Here is a 16,798-nt window from a genome sequence, read left to right as displayed (position 1 = left end):
AGAAGCTTCTGGGAGATTTGGAAAATTGGGGCTAAGATTGCGAATGAAACTACAAACTTGAAGATATCTAAAAAAAAAAATGCTGTCTAGGCAAATGGAATTTATCTGAGAGTTGTTGGAAGGATGCAAATGTACCAGCAATACACAAGTCCTTAAATGCCTTGATGCCATGGCCAGACCACAAAGAAAAGGCTCCATCGATTAAGGAAGGCTGAAAAACAGGGTTAGCAGGTAAGGGTGCTAAGAAAGACCAAATAGACGGCCTGTAGACCAAAATAACGTCAAAATAACGGGGATTTAACTAAGATATGATTGCAAAAAGGGGAGGAAGAGAAACTAAGAGGATCATGGATGAGAGCAGTCAATGAAGAAGGTTTAACAGAAAACATCTCCATACTCAACCATGTGGGTGGAACTGGTGTCCCCTCCAGAGAAATCCAAAGATGAATTACTGTAAGGATGGAAGCGAGGTAATATAACCGCAAGTTAGGAAGGGCCAAGCCCCCGAGGGTCTAAGGTCTCTGCAACAACTGTTTTCACATACAAGGGAGCTTTTTGTTCCATATAAACTCAGTAATTGATTTGTCTAGTTTATGAAAAAAGGACTGAGGGAGAAAGATAGGTATGCATTGGAAGAGATAGGACAATTTGGGGAGGATATTCATCTTAACAGAATTGACCCTGGCCACAAGGGAAAGAGGCAACAGGGACCACCGTTGAAAGTCCATCCGTATCTGATCTAACAAAGGGGAAAAAATTATAGTCAAACTAATCTTCAAATTGGTCTCTAATCTGGATACCAAGGTATTTAAAGTCAAATGGAACAATTTTGAATGGGAAACCCTGAGCAGAATTTTGGGCACCTTGATTTAAAGGAAACAGCTCACTTTTGTCCAAATTTAGTTTATAACCTGAAATCTGATAAAATCAACTAAGGATGTCAAGACCCGCTGGAACTGAGACAGAGAGATTTGACACATATAGTAATACGTTATCAGCATAGAGGGAGACCTTCTATTCAAGGCCATATCTTGTTATTCCAGTGATGTTGGGCTCTGAACGAAGCGCAATAGCCAGAGGTTCAATAGCAACAGCAAATAAGAGAGGACTCAGAGGACAGCCCTGACGAGTGGAGCGGTCCAAAGGGAAATAATCTGAACGGGTGTCATTAGATCTGACTGAAGCCACAGGGGATGAACAGAGCAACTTGATCCAAGAAGTGCACTCATGGCCAAAACCAAATTTCTCCAAAGCGTAAAAAAAGGTAGTTCCACTCCACTCTATTAAAAGCCTTCTCCGCGTCTAATAAGATTACAGCTTCCTGCCCTTTAGACGTAGAAGGATTATAAACCACATTAAGAAGTCTGTTCTGGACAAAACCTGTCTGATCAGGAGAAATGATCAAGGGCAAAACTGATTTCAATTGCAGAGCTAATCATTTGAACAGAAGTTTTACATCTACAGATAACACTAATTGGACGGTAACTTGAGCAGGACAGAGGGTCCTTATTTTTTTTTTTTCAAGAGTAAAGATATGGAGGCCTAATTTAGGGTTTGAGGTAATTTAGAAAGAGTAAGAGATCCATTGAACATTTCTATCAAAACTGGTGCTAATTTGTCAAAAAAAAAAAGGTCTTGTAAAGAGAAAAAGTATTTTGCCTTGGTGGAGAAGAGGGGCTTTGCTGGCTCGGCATAAAATTTCAATTCTCACGTGAAAAAAGTGCACACGAATCACAAAGGGTCGGGGTGGTTTACCATCACTAGGGCTTGGATCTGAGAGTGTGATGTGCACAATAGAGCATAGGCTACTCCTCTAGACTGGAGTCCTCTAGCAGCTGGGCAATAAATATGGTTGGGCGCACACTTGGGGTCCGTGACCACCTTGAGGAGAGATGCGGGCTCAGTCGAGGGCGAGGTCTTAGCACGGCCTGTACAAGCCGAGTTTCCATGAGAAGCTGCCATAGTCAGTTGAAATTCCCCCAAAACATACCGAAACTGACCAAGTATTGTCGCAGTTGTGCACCGGCCAAATTAGTGAAAAGAAACTGTGTGAAAAAGTAAAAATAAATCACAAACTCGGCTACACGTCGAGGGCTAAATAAGGGCTACATGTCCTACATGTTCAGTGTCCAACAGCGCCTCCCTCTACACAACTCTTTGGTGCTGTTTTTGAATGTTTGTTCACATGAAGACAATAAGGATCTGTGAATGCTAGTACTTCAGGATACAGTGAAAACATCTTTAGTGTTATAAAAAAAGTACATGCACTGAATGTGTTTATATAGAAATTGGTTTCAGAAATGAAGCCTTTCTCTAAGATTATTTAGTATGTTTAGGAAGAAATTATAATTATGTATAGATAGATAGATAGATAGATAGATAGATAGATAGATAGATAGATAGATAGATAGATAGATAGATAGATAGATAGATAGATATAAACACACAATAGTATAAATACCATACACTACACTATATACTGAACATGGCAATCTTAGACAAAAACTCAAATTCCCATTGAATCTTTAAGAGAACTGAAATAAAAATTGAGAAAATAAAGATCTGGCCTTTGTTGTTCAATCAGATGAACTATGGCCCTTATTTTCCTTTTGCTATTGCTACTGCTGCTAGTGCTACTCCTCCTAGTACTGCTGCTCCTCCTCCTAGTACTGTTAGTGTGGTTTTCCCATAGTCTACCAGTTTCCGCTTAAAAGCCTCTTGTTCAATCTTTTCCTGGGCCTTTTTAAACATATCATTAGTGTAGTGCTGCCCTCCATGGATCCTCACCATTTCTTCAATCTTCTTCAGCAGTTCTGTGACCTGAGAGCGATTACTCATGTCTTCATTGTTGAACGAGTGAAATCTGTCACCGCACTCATTGACGAGAGCCTTGAGATCATTACTTTCACCGATGTATTCATCTAATGAAGTCCCCTTCAGATGATCAGCGTGAGTGAACAGAATGATGGTGTGATGAGAAGCTTTTTCTCCAAAGTTTTTCTGGATCCATTTCACTGTTTCCTTCTCCTCTTCTGTGAATCTCACATCCAGTCTGATGACCAGCAGAAACACATGAGGACCAGGAGCAGACATGTAGATGCACTTCTCAATCTCTTTCTTCAGTTCTTCTTCACTCAATGATGTATCATACAGTCCTGGAGTGTCGATCACTGCGATGACTTTATCCTCCACTGTTGTCATATATCTTTGACAGTGTCTAGTAATAGACTTAAAGGAAAAACCTTGCTTAAACTCATAGTTGCCTAAGATGGTGTTTCCTGATGAACTCTTTCCTGATCCAGTTTTGCCCAACAGCACAATCCTCTGATCTGGTAAAGAGAGGGAGATTTAAAATCTTATTTAGACTTTAAAAATGATAACAGTTTAGCTCTTTACCCACTAGGGGGTCTCAAGATTACTTAACATGACTCAAATAAGACAATACAATAATAACATAAAGGGGTACTTCAGCGCTGGGAAGATGAGTCTGTATTTAAACTGGGTCATTAATGTAGTAGAAATGTGAAATTATTTTTTAATTTGGTGCCTTCTAGGCTGAGAAAAGACAGAAAATGTCTTTTGTCTCATGGGGATGAAAGACTACAATTCCCAGAATGCTTCGCTGCCCTGTGAGGCCACTCCCAAAGCCACCGCTACTGGATCACTTTCACTTTCCCACCACCGCGTTCTTCTTCATGAAATCAGTTCAGTAAGAGAACAGACACTACAATTAAAAACTGAACGTGTCTGTACAATACATTGTGATTTAGCCGGTGAGCAAGTGTCATCACAAACACAGCAGGAGTCAGATTACACACATCGTGATGAGCTGAATGAGCTCTGAGAGCTGAGGTAAGCGTCCATGCTCGCGGCTGTAGTTCTTGAAAACATGCGGAAATGGCTCCCTCTGCTGGCTGTAGTCTTTAGGGTCTGGCCAAACATTTTACCAATTACGCAAATTGACGATATTTGCGTCACCGGAGGAATTTTTCCAGAAATAAAATTCATAAATCTCTCGTCTCAGGGAGATATGAGAGGGGGGAGCACGATCATTTGAATATACTCCAGGGTTTCTACTGATACAAAGCCATATGCTAATCGCTGAAGTAACCCTTTAAGTATCCTTATTTTATATTAAACAAGTTAATTGACATTATTTTAATTTCACGGTTCCCACTGTTTAAAAAAACCTGGATATACTATATGAGGTGAATATTATTATTTATTATTATTATTACTATTATTTATTTATTTATTTACTTGTATATGTATGTATACTTGGGTTATATGTATCTATCTGTTTGTGCTGGTGACTTTATTAAATACGGTGCTCTCAAATATGGTTCTCTCCTGTAATATTTTGTTTTTGATATTATTTTATACTGTTTATCTGAATATGTTGTGGTCAGAGGGGGGACTGATTGGGGTGGTTGATTGTGTTGAAGAGTTTTTGTGAGTGTTTAATTGTCTGATGTTATTTATGTTTCATCTCAAGGGGTTATCCTCTCATAAACTGAAACTATAATGATGAAACGGAGATCTTCAGGAGCTGTGCTTATTTCAACCAAAATTAAACTTCTGTCTTACGTTCGAGCTTGATGTCAAACAAACGCTGGATTTAGACATCAACCCGAATTTCCCGAAAATATGACATATGTTGGATTGGAGTCCAATGTCTTCCTGAGATCACACATGCTGATGTACTGTGACTGCTGGGTATCACTTGCATTACCTTTTTACATGAAAATTATTCAAAATGAAAAGAAATGAAACCACAAATGGCTGAATATTTACCACATTTTAAGTGCAAACGTTGTTCAGCAATCTTCTGTATCAGTCTTTCCATCTCTTCCTGGCTTTCCTTCTGTTTCCTGAGATCTTCCTTGTCTGCATCCTTCTCTCTCGGACTCAGATTAAATCCACTGCTCTCCTCTTGCTTTCTCTCATTGTCTACTGTCATTCTCTCTTCTTTATGTTTGTAGTTCTGTCCTCCATTCTTCTTCACCATTTCATCAATACTCTTTAAGAGCATCGTGATCTGATAGGGATCACATTCATTTTTGCTGTTCATCACATGAAATCTTCCCTCAGAGTAGTTCAGCAGCTCTTTAATATGTTCACTCTCAGTGATTTTAATGAATTCTCCTTTAGATATTTTTTCTCTTCCAATGAACAGCACCATAGTGAACCTCATAGCTTGAGCTCCAAAGTTCTCCTGGATCTTCTCCACAATGTTCCTCTGCTCCTCTCTGGGAGTCTCCAGGTTGACGATGAGCAGGAAGACGTGAGGACCAGGATCAGAGAGGGCCAGACTCTTCATCATCTGCTTCTGCAGCTCTTCATCAGTCAGTTGAGTGTTGAAGAATCCTGGAGTGTCGATGATGGAGATGTTTCTGTCTTCTACTCTTCCTCTCTGTCTCTCACTCTCTCTGGTTCTGCTCTCTTTAAACGCCTCTCGACCCAGGATTGCATTTCCAGTCAAACTCTTTCCAGCACCAGAGTCTCCCAGCAGAACAATCCTCAGATCGTTTAAATCTTGTTGGTCATTGGGTTCTGTGAAAGAGAACATGTCACTTTAATTAGCTGTTTTTGAAAGGTGACCGTAGGGTTGCCACCCATCCCTTGAAATATGGAATCATCCCGTAAAGGCTTAGGAGCCTACTAAAGGGAATGATTTTGGAGAGGGGTGGGGGCAAACTATGGCAGCGAGACAGCGAATAGGTGCGCTAAATCAAAGACGGCGCCGTCTGCGGAGCCATTTAGTGTATGTGCACTATTTCATATGTGAAAACTTTAGTACCCTGGCTACCATGTCAGAAGCTTCTATTCAAAATAAATTACGCCTGCCATGACAGCAAATTCAGCAGATTTTAGATCTTGTTGGTCCAACTTTTTCGAAACATGAATGGACAGAGCTACCCCTCAGCCCTGAAATCAGCTGCTGGCGGCTCTCCTCTTTCTTTCTTTCTTTCTTTCTCCACCATAGTAGCAGCTGATTATGTGTTTCGCGTGTTGCGTTTTTATTGAGTAGCTCATTTAGTAACAGAAATGAGTTTTTTACACAATAATGTGATGCAGCTGCTGGGCAATCATCCCTGGTTGTGGAGTAAATCAAGACACTATGGAACATATTTTGTAATAATATAAATGACTCTTTCAAACTGCCAGTTAGTGTAGCGGGTTTACACACAATGCGGTTGAGCATGAGATTGCTGGTTCATGCACTCATTTCAAAATTATATAAAAGTTAGTTTGCAATTTTGTATGATAAATTCAAGTTCAACTATTTCTGAAGTGCTTCTTTTATGAATATGTTTTTTTCGCCTAACACAGTTAAACAGCCCCTAAATAGAAATAGCACTGCCGCCACGGACAGCACCTGTTAACGTCAGACTTAAGAAGGTACACCTTAAAGGAATAGTTCACCCAAAAATGGAAATTTGATGTTTATCTGCAGGGCATCCAAGATGTAGGTGTGTTTGATTAACACTGTCAAAGGTACAATACATTACAAATAATAATATACAAGACACTATAAATGCCATTTGTGCCTAGCCGGCTGCACACTGTGCGATTTTGGCCACGATTTGGCCGTATGAAACAAATTTAGCAAATCCTAAAAGATTCCTCAGATCCTAGGCTAAAATCTGACATCTTTGGTCGTTAGTTTGACATGTTCACCGGCAGCCGATTAATGAGCGCTGCGATCAAATTTTACCTCAGACGAAATTCTGGCAGTGTCAGAAGATTTGGCACACAATCCTGCAGTGTGACTTCTCCTACGACGACAGTCAAATATCTCCGTTTTTCAAGACAAACTATGACCAAAACGAGAGCTAGAGATTTCTTTGTAACCAGCATTTCAGTCCCGCGTGTAATGCAGCTCACTGTCACTGAACGCGTCATTCATTGATGATATAAAACTCTGAACGAGTTTTCTTGCGCGCCTCCGTTTTTAGCGCGCCTTAACTATCGTTCAGTCTGACATTAATGCCAACTGAGATCTTACAGTGTGACACGGCTTACATCTGGGGTCATGTTCATACAGTCTGACAATGAACATTCGCAAAGGATTTTGAAAAATCGCACAGTGTGCAGCCAATATCCTTTTTATGTTTTAGAATAAATATATCAAAATATCCATAAAAACAAAATTGTATGAAATACTTCAGATATATATATTTTTAATTTCCACGGGCCAAATGTTATTTTAATTCAAAATATTTTGTTAATTTTAAACCCTTCAACACAAAAACATTAATGTAGTTTTGGTAATACTGTGAACATATAGGATGTTTAGGCTATTTTCATTTAAACAGATAGGCCTACTTATTTACGGAAGCGTCAATACAATCATCTGACTCAGAGCGGTTTTACAAACTATTTTAAAAAAGGTAAATGTGCAAATCTTTTTTTTTTTCTTCAAGTTCAAGTCCTTCGAATACAGCTGTATTTTTCCTAATTTTGTGAAGATGTCTTTACACTCCGTGTCCGTGCAGCTGTGATCACTGATCATCGTTCTCACTAAAAATATTGAATATTGTCAAAACACGAGATCTGCAGTTTAGTTTAAAGAGGAATTATTGGAATAAGCCTGTATTTAACCCTTGCTGTCATTAAAAACAGCGTGTCACAGGAAACCGGATAAAAAGTACCTCCACATGTCTATCTAAATTAATATAATTTTTGTTTAAATTCTGAGTAATGACTTTATGTAATTTCAGTTCATATCGCCAAAAATAAAACTAGAACATTAATGTAAATGTATATATCAAAATGAAAACAGAGTGTGATGTTGTTCTTACTTCATTACTTTTCTCACTCCAGTAAAAGAGTTCGTACGCATGGGTCAGAGTTTGCGTGCAGGTGCGCATATTTTCCCGTTAGATTTGTTTTTATAAATCACAACTTATGCGTCAGAAGTAGCGTACGCCTCTTTCAGGGCCTGTTTTGTGCGTACGGTAATAAATGAGACCCCAGGTCAGGGTTGCCAGATGCCAGCAGGGTTTTCCAGGCCAAAACTTCGCAAAAAAAAAAAAAAAAAAAAAAAAAATCGCCCAATTTTTTTGGCTTGTTTTTCGTTTAAATACATTGAAATCATTAACAAGCTTTAAAATGACTCGTGTATCGACTAACCTATCTGATTTCAGAAACAACATTCAGTGAAATGAATGTAATGGTCCGTGTACTTTTGCGTCCATTCCTTTTTCGTTTTTAACCATGGAAAAAAAAAATCATTAAATGGAATGGTTGTTGTATTTTTAAATACTATGTCGAATAACAACATTTATATCAAAACGTAGGCTATACACAAATTCCATGCGCACAAAATAAAATAACTTATTTTTGGAATTTTTTTGTAAAAATTTGTTACGTTTTGCATTTTTATAAACTAAAAACGAACAGATGTATACATTTTTTTTTTTACTTTTACAAATGTTCTTTTGTAAAATTATTTCCAGATAAAGATTATGATCAGTCACATGAAACACAATAAACTTTCAAATAATGATTAGGCCTACAAATTAAAAAAATATCGGAAATGTCGTCCAATTATCTAATACTATTAGGCCTATTTGATGACAGTACATTTGGAAAACAAAATACAGCCATTTCTGCTTTTTTTCTTTTGAACAAAAAAATCAAGCTGCACCCTTTTTTTAAATTACATCTTTCATTCCGAAATAGAATAATAAATGAAAAAGTACAGACTCGTCATTCTGTTGATTCCAGAAGAAAAGGCACTGCTTATGGGCACTTGAAAAAAAAAAAAAAGTTATAAATAATTTATATTATCTTTAATATTACTTAAGAATATTATTAAATATTATTTAAGACAATTACCTTGTAGCCTATCTGCTAATTCTAGCTATTAATCAGTGAAAAAAGAAAAAAAAAGAAACTGCTTTTCCATATTTTATGTCTGGTTTAAAAATGGAAAACGTAATGGCCGAAAAGCATCCTCAGTCTGACTATTATACTATTAAACTATAAGCTTATGTCACAGAAAATAATGTGATCAACTCTTAGGCGATCAATGAGTGTTTATTGTCAATATAAGTCGCGTGGAACAAAAGCCTAACATGAAAACATTGAGTGGATATGGATATACAAAATCACCCACTTTAACATTTCAATTATTTCAAATACATGAAACATGCAAAGTCATGAATAACATTACATGAAAATCACGCTGACCATATTATTTAGACAACATGTGTCAGTCTTTGCAGAAGCAGAACGTTCGTGCACGACTCTAGACAAAGCACGTCAGCCAGGCCAGAGCTGTAGTGTGTGTGTGTGTGTGTGTGTGTGAGTGAGTGAGTGAGACTGCTGCCTGTTGAACAGACGGTCGCAGGAAGAAGGATCTGAAGTGCCGGTGTTTCGGCTACAAAAAAACGATTATATGAAAAACAGATTATATGTTTTCATGTTGTGCTGAAGCTTACCTGTTTTTGCACAAGAACATTTAATTTATGATAACTATTATAATTCTTGCATATTTTTACAGCATTAAATACTTACTATATATCACATAATTTAGGGAATCAAAACAATGATTTTTTCCCCACTGTGGCCATCAAATCATAAAAAGTAGAAGAAAAAAATAATAATAATAATAAATAAATAAATAAATAAATAAACATCCTGCAAACTAACAAATGCAAGCTCTTACTAGATACAAAAGAGATGGACACATGACAACAAACATTTGACAAAGAATTACCTCAAACTAAACCCAAAACACTCTGACCTCACAAGAAAAATGGTTTGGGCCAATGACTGATCTTACTGAAATGAAAGAAAAAATCCTGTGGTTCAAATGGCAATGTAGTCCATGAGTCAATGATGTGACTATCCGATAGCATTTATTTAAAAAAAAAAATTCAGTTAAAACTGGTTTAAATGCATAAAAAGAGACTATATATATATATAGTACCTCACCCATGTATGCACTTACAATTTCTTTTAAAAAAACATTAGTTATTTGTAATTTTGTTATTTAAAGTGTCAAAATATCATGTGGTGCGACTATCCGGCCATAACTTCTGCTTTGGAAACATCTTTGAAATGACTCTAAATGTATTCAAATGTATTTTCGACACTATTTGGCATGATTTCCGAAGTGTTTTGTAATCCTGCACAAAATTGCAAAGCATTTGTTTTTTAATATTTTTCATAATATACAAACAAACATTGTCCAACGATGTCCATTTTTATGAAATATCATATGGTGCGGTCTACCATCAATAAACGACCAATTTTTGGACTTTATGTTGAAATCCATTCAGAGACAGGAAGTTGGATCATATACCAATTTGCCAAGGACCTATTGAAGCCTCAAGCGTGTTTGTAACTCTCTCAAATTTGGAAAAAAAATACTTTTTAATGGTAATTTTTGTAACTCTCTCAAATTTGGAAAAAAATTACTTTTTAATGGTTGGTATGCAGTTACTACATTTGGATATCATGTGGTGCGACCTCAAAAAAATAAAATAAAAAAATGATTAAGTTAATTCTACAAATAGATATTTGTATTGTATATTTCATAGTGACGTTTAGTTTGGTTTAGTTGGCCAGTTCTTTGCCTGTAAATGTTGAGTGTATTGCGACCACTGCAGGGTGTTTTTCATGATCCTAGATCGGCAGATTTTGAGCTTTTATATTCAATTGAAGGTTTATACTCATTAAGTACTTTATTCTAGTATTATTTGAAATAGATTGTTTTCCACTTTGGGTAATTTACAAACATTTCAGATGGTTTATTTTTAATCTGTGTACACTGAGATTTTTTTTAGTAATCCTGCATTTATTAGTCTGTGACCCTGCAGCTAGAGCACAGTATCTCACCAGGAGAATAGAAGGTGTGTTAAATAAAAGTTAAATGAAAACTATAAATACAGAAACATGGATTTGCTTTTGTGTGTTCTTCATTACCTGGTGTAAATGTATTTTTTCGTTAACCTGATCATCTGCTGTCATCAATCATTGGTCCAGAGTAAACCTGAGCCAACCTCCCAATACTCTGAATTGAGCAGCCAATATTAGGCATAATTCAGAAATAGCTGGGTTTAAAGAAATTAACTCCATGTGCCACACTTTCACACCGATGTTACAAATACCCATCAGAAGCATGATGATGATTGTCAAGTTGAATTAAATGTTTCTTCACAACAAGGCCACAAATTGGACCCTGGAGCAGTCATAAGGGTACATTTTTTAAATTGGAATTCATGTATAATCTAAACGTTGTTTCAATAAGCTTGTCGACTGATGTATGGGTTGTTAGGACAATATCTGGCCGAGATACAACTATTTGAAAATGTGGAATTTGAGGGTGTACTAAAAATATTGAGAAATCAACTGTAAAGTTCTCCAAATGAAGTCCTTAGCAATGCATATTACTACTAATTATACATGTTTGATATATTTACGGAAGGAAATATAGGAAATATATATTTACAAGCTTTCATCCCGGCTTGTCAGTTTGGTGTGTGTGTGTGTGTGTGTGTGTGTGTGTGTGTGTGTGTGTGTGTGTGTGTGCCTACCCTAACCCTGTGCATAATATTGAATGAATATTGTGCAAACTCATCTAAGACCACAGGGCAGTACAGATTTAGAGTCTCTGCAGCAAAACTGAGACAAACCGAAAACACATCTTCCCCAAAAGACTGTCATCTCCACCGCAATATCACAGAAATAAACGATTTAACCCCAAACCATAGAAATCACAACGAATTATAATCTGGCACAAATGAAAGATTACTAACACAGAATCAGACTCAAACTACATCACACTTTTCTGTCAAATGGACGCACTTTTGAGCCGATCATCATCTGAATCTATGCTCACTGAAAAACAAGACAGTAAAACACACCGTTAGTGACACCGTTACTAACAGAGACATTACAGATTCCTACAGGAGAAGAGAAGACTCAAACACTGACCAACTAAAACATTAATGAACTGAACAAATCATTTAGTCTAATTGACACACACACACACACACACACACACACACACACACACACACACACACACACACACACACACAGTGTTAAGAGTGTTATAATGCACACCATATCCATATGAGCCTATCATATTGCGTGTTTCAGTCCACGGGGCTCTCGGCTCTAAATGCCCCTTGAAATGCATAATTCACAAATAAATCATTACTTAAGTAGGAAGAGATTTGATTCTGATATATCATAGAAACCGTTAACATGTTAATATACACATTTTGTTGTTGATAAAGCCTTACCTGCACTCTTCGCCATTTTCTGTTCAACACGATCCAAACCGAAAGTAAAAAGTGAGTCACGTGATGATGAACCGAGCACGAAGCTCACCCGCAGAAGCTATCAATTGGTTAGATTTAGGATTTCCTCAGCAGGCAAATCCCGAAGTGTTAATAAAATAAATATCTTCAGTATCCTATGGGTGACGTCACAGACACTGCGTCCATATTTTATTTGTCTATAGGTGTGTTCGACATCGGCTGCGGCTGGATGGATGCGATCGGCGAGAGTAGCCGAGTGCAGGCGGGGAGGAGCTGCAAACGGAGACGTGAAGTCGGACACTTTCTGCTTCCCGTGGTGACGCTTGCACTGCGTTTGCAAACTTTATCACAGCTGAAGTTAAATAAATGCAATATTTCTCAAATACACAGATGTTTCAAATGATAATTTTATTCAATACTTTATGTACTGTTTAATAAAGCGTATATTTGGACAAGATTAATGTTCAACATATAAACCTACACTATCAATGAAGTGGTGTCAACGGTTTTTATCAGTTTTAGTTTGATAAACATGACAATATAACATCGCGACTACGTGAAAAGAGGTTTTACTGTTATAAATAAATGATTTGTGAGCATTAGCGAGACATAAGGTTTTAGAGTAAACACGAAACGCACGTGATCGTTGTCATGCGGTGAATCGGCCAATCAGCCGTGTCGTCATCAGAGCTTATTTATTTATTTTTTATACATGTTTTTTTATTATTAATTTTTTTATTGCAGAACTTGTATATACAAGATCAGGGAAATGAAGTGAGGTTGTAACTGTTACAATGAATAATAACAAGCGACAAACAAAAAACAAAAAAAGATAATAATGTTCTGGATTTGCATACATCAATAGACAGATAAAGAAAAGCATAATGATAAGGTTAAGATATATCTTTGAATAATTCTTCATAATGCATCAAATGATTATGAGTTTAAGGGATGAAATAATAGAGTTAAATTCAGCAAGAAAGAGGGGAAAGCTTAAAGCTACACTGTGTAACTTTTTTAATTTATTCTTAGCTAAAATCACTTAGTTCTTTCAAAAATATATGTGCTCATTAATGTATATTTACTTCTTTCAAGTAATAATGCATTCTCGTAATTTTATAATATACCATTGAAAATACATACGGGTGAGGGTTCGGATGGCGGTCGCCATGTTGCTCCTCCCTCTTGAAAGTACAGTAGCCAAAGAGGGACATACCCGTAAATTCAAGCTTCGCTTTTCTCGTTTTTACACTCGATGGCACTGTGTCGAATGTGAAGAGGAGGATTGCTTGAGGCTGCTATATGATGACGGAGGATCACTCTTAAGCCCCTCTCACACTGCACGTCGGACCCGCAATATTCCCGGAACGGGTCGCCTTCTGTGTGAAAGCAACCACGTCCCGGGATTGATTACCGAATTCGACCCGGGTCGGGGACCTAGTAACATTGCGGGATATGTATCAGAGTCGCCAAGGAAGCGGAAAAGAGAATTAAGACGGCAACGCAACGGGCAAATCAACAAGACAAAAGTAAATATTGGAGTGGCCTTTCTAAGATGGAAAGAGCTCATGAGGAGCAACGATTTTAAAAAGAACGCCGACGTTGCCTGCTTTCTTCTCGACAGGTAATATTAATTCAGCCTATTTGTGTATATTGGAAGTTTTATTGTTGCTTGGCTAATTATATCATGGTGTGCTGTGCATAACACTAGAACGACGTCTAGGATAGTTTTCCTCGCGTCAATGATGAAAAAGTATTGTTTACCTTATAACATAAATCCGTGTTCTATGACGGATAACATGAGATTAATATTTTAATTGCATTATAATTTGTTTGCCTTACGCTAGTGATGTCGTACAATATACAGAATAACGATAGCACTGATAAAAGTTCCTTTACTAAGATTAGCTTGCATTCGTCTGGGAACCTGATAGCTGATGTTAGCAATGAACTGGTTAAAAATAACGAAAACGTAAAACTATTATTCATTTTACATAGATTAATTTGATCATAGATCATTTGGCAAATTAAATAACTGCAAATTATAATAGTTTTCAAAAGTAACCTTATCACTTGAAGCAACACTCACCGAAGAGGTGGAACTGGAAGCCATGACTAAATCGGCCACCGTAGGAGTTGAAACGAAATCAGAATTGAGAGGAACAGAAACTATTATTCACTGGATGGTCATATACCTTTACACCGCTAGATGGGGGAAAATATCACACAGTGGAGCTTTAAAGGAGATTTAAGCCATCTTTGCTTGTGGATGAAGAATTTAGCATACAAGATACAGAAATTAACGATATATTCAAGGGACAGCAATTTTGGGTTTTCATAATAAAAGATAATCTCTTTGTGTATGAAGTTGTGAGTTATATTTTTGGGGGTAAAAAGGAAAGAACTTAATTCAGTCCAAAAATGATTGGTAATATTACAATCATAAAATATATGGGTTATTGTTTCTTCAACAAAACCACAGAAAGAACATGTTTCATCAATATCAGAATATTTAGAAATAAAAGAGTTAACAGGATAAATCTTATGAAGGATTTTATAATGAATTTCCTTGACTTTGTTAGATATGCAAAATTTGCTTGGTAAAAGCCAGGCTTTTTTTTCGTATTATGTTTGTTGTTGCACTTTCGATCTAAAATGTCAATACCATCTAAAGATAAAGCCGGATAAACGCTGTTACCTTTGCTAAACTTAAGGTGATTTTTAATGAATTGGATTAAACCCGCTGGGATTGCTTTTATCAAGGTGTTGTATTCCTTTGGCGGAACTGGGAAGTTATGGAGGATCAAAAATTGCTTATAATCCAGAATATTGCCAAAGTCATCAAGAATGGATAGAATGCAATTAAAGTTATTATTAAACCATCTAGGGGAAATGGGACTTATTTCTAACAGTTATATCAGCGTTGTTCCAGAGGATAACTTTATGCAGGGAAAAGCTATGGACAAAACACAATTTCCACGAGAGAAGACATTGTTGATGAAAGTTAGATAAGGAAATGGGTAACTTGCCTGGCAAAAAGTTACATTTTAATAAGAAAGATAGACCACCAATATTGTTAAAGATCTTATTTGGAATGAAAAACCATAATGACATTGGGTTCATAAGGCATCTTTTCAGCCAATTGACTTTAAATGTGTTTATAGTATCTGCGAAGTCCAAAAAGTCAAGGCCACCTTCACTCCTGGAGGAGGAGAGTACTTCTCTTTTTAATTTGTAAGGCTTATTTTTCCAAACGAAATCCAAAAATATTGTGTTAATTTCTTTTATAGTTTTATAATTGATAAACAGAGAGAGAGCAGGGTATACAAAGCGGGAGGGCCCTTCCACCTTCGATAAAAGGACTCTAGCGTATAAAGAAAGATCTCTTGAAGCCAAATGTTAAAGATGCTTTTGGTTTTTATCATTTTATCAGAAATATGTAATTGATGTCTGTTAACTGGGTTTTTAGTGATATAAATGCCTAGATATTTTACAGTGCTTTTAACTGGGATGCCTTCCAATGATGTCTCATCTATATCATGAATTGCAATAATTTCACATTTTAGTATATTAAGTTTTAGACCTGAGGCACATGAAAATTGTTCTATCAAATTCAGAGCATTGAGTAACTGTTTTTTATCTTCTAAGAATAATGTGGTGTCATCGGCTAGCTGTGCAATTTTAAATTCCCTATCAAATATAGAAATTCCTTTCAACTTTTCATTTTGGTTAATCTTTAGACAAAGCAGTTCTGTGGCTAAAAGAAATGCGAAAGGCGAAATCGGACAGCCCTGTCTGACTCCACGATGGATATCGAACCTTTTGGATGTCTCAAAGTTAACGATCACTGAGCTGTTAATACCTCTATAAAACATTGATACAATATCTATAAATGACTTACCAAATCAGAATAACTCTAAAGTACGAAAAATACATTTGTGTTCTATTGAGTCAAAAGCTTTGTGAAAGTCAAGAAAGAGTATGAGACCATCTGAATGAATAAAATCAGAATAGTCTAGCATATCTAATACTAATCTAATGTTATTAGATATGTGACGGCCTTTCATGAATCCCAACTGAGATTCTGAGATAATGTGATCTAACCCAGTACTTAATCTTTTAGCATGAACAGAAGCTAATATTTTGTAATCTAATGTAAATAAAGTAATAGGCCGCCAATAGTCGATTAATAAAGGGTACTTGCTTGGCTTGGGTATAAGGGAGATAACTCCCTGTTTCATAGAAGCAGTCAGGGCCGTGCACAGGGGGGTGGCCCGGTGGCTAGAGCCACTGCCCCTTTGCCCTCATTGGCTGAAGTGCCCCTCTCAACCCCCCCAGCCGCGCGTCAAAGCAAACACTCGTTGTGTTGAAATAGGTTGAAACACTCCGCTAAAGATCCACTGACTACGTTAATCCGCTCCGGGTTTTCCCGCTCACTCTGCAGCATCACACACACACACACACACACACGTGTCTGCTCTCTGAAGAATGGAGACGACAGTTCACGAAGGTCATCA

General features: G+C 36.9%; 1 protein-coding gene across 1 annotated transcript; it reads right to left on the bottom strand.

Annotated features, from left to right (window-relative positions):
* Positions 1 to 266: 266 nt before the first annotated feature.
* LOC137090302 (GTPase IMAP family member 8-like) lies at positions 267 to 12,655 on the bottom strand. Its single transcript, XM_067454229.1, has 3 exons — positions 12,264 to 12,655; positions 4,795 to 5,553; positions 267 to 3,329 (listed from the first exon to the last, which is right to left on the bottom strand). Exons 1-3 carry the CDS (start codon positions 12,277 to 12,279, stop codon positions 2,599 to 2,601), a joined length of 1,506 nt encoding a protein of 501 aa, XP_067310330.1. The 5' UTR covers positions 12,280 to 12,655; the 3' UTR covers positions 267 to 2,598.
* Positions 12,656 to 16,798: the final 4,143 nt, after the last annotated feature.

This window comes from Pseudorasbora parva, chromosome 2, assembly GCF_024679245.1.
Source record: "Pseudorasbora parva isolate DD20220531a chromosome 2, ASM2467924v1, whole genome shotgun sequence".
NCBI classification, from domain to species: domain Eukaryota; kingdom Metazoa; phylum Chordata; class Actinopteri; order Cypriniformes; family Gobionidae; genus Pseudorasbora; species Pseudorasbora parva.
The sequence above is the reverse complement of the archived record's forward strand: the minus strand, read 5'-3'. Positions and strand labels throughout refer to the sequence as shown.

Bases quoted from the DNA above. Each gene is read 5' to 3' on its own strand.
- LOC137090302 (XM_067454229.1), bottom strand. The intron at 3,330-4,794 runs GTAAATATTCAG...TCTCTTTACCAG, and splicing joins ACGTTTGCACTTAAAATGTG to ATCAGAGGATTGTGCTGTTG.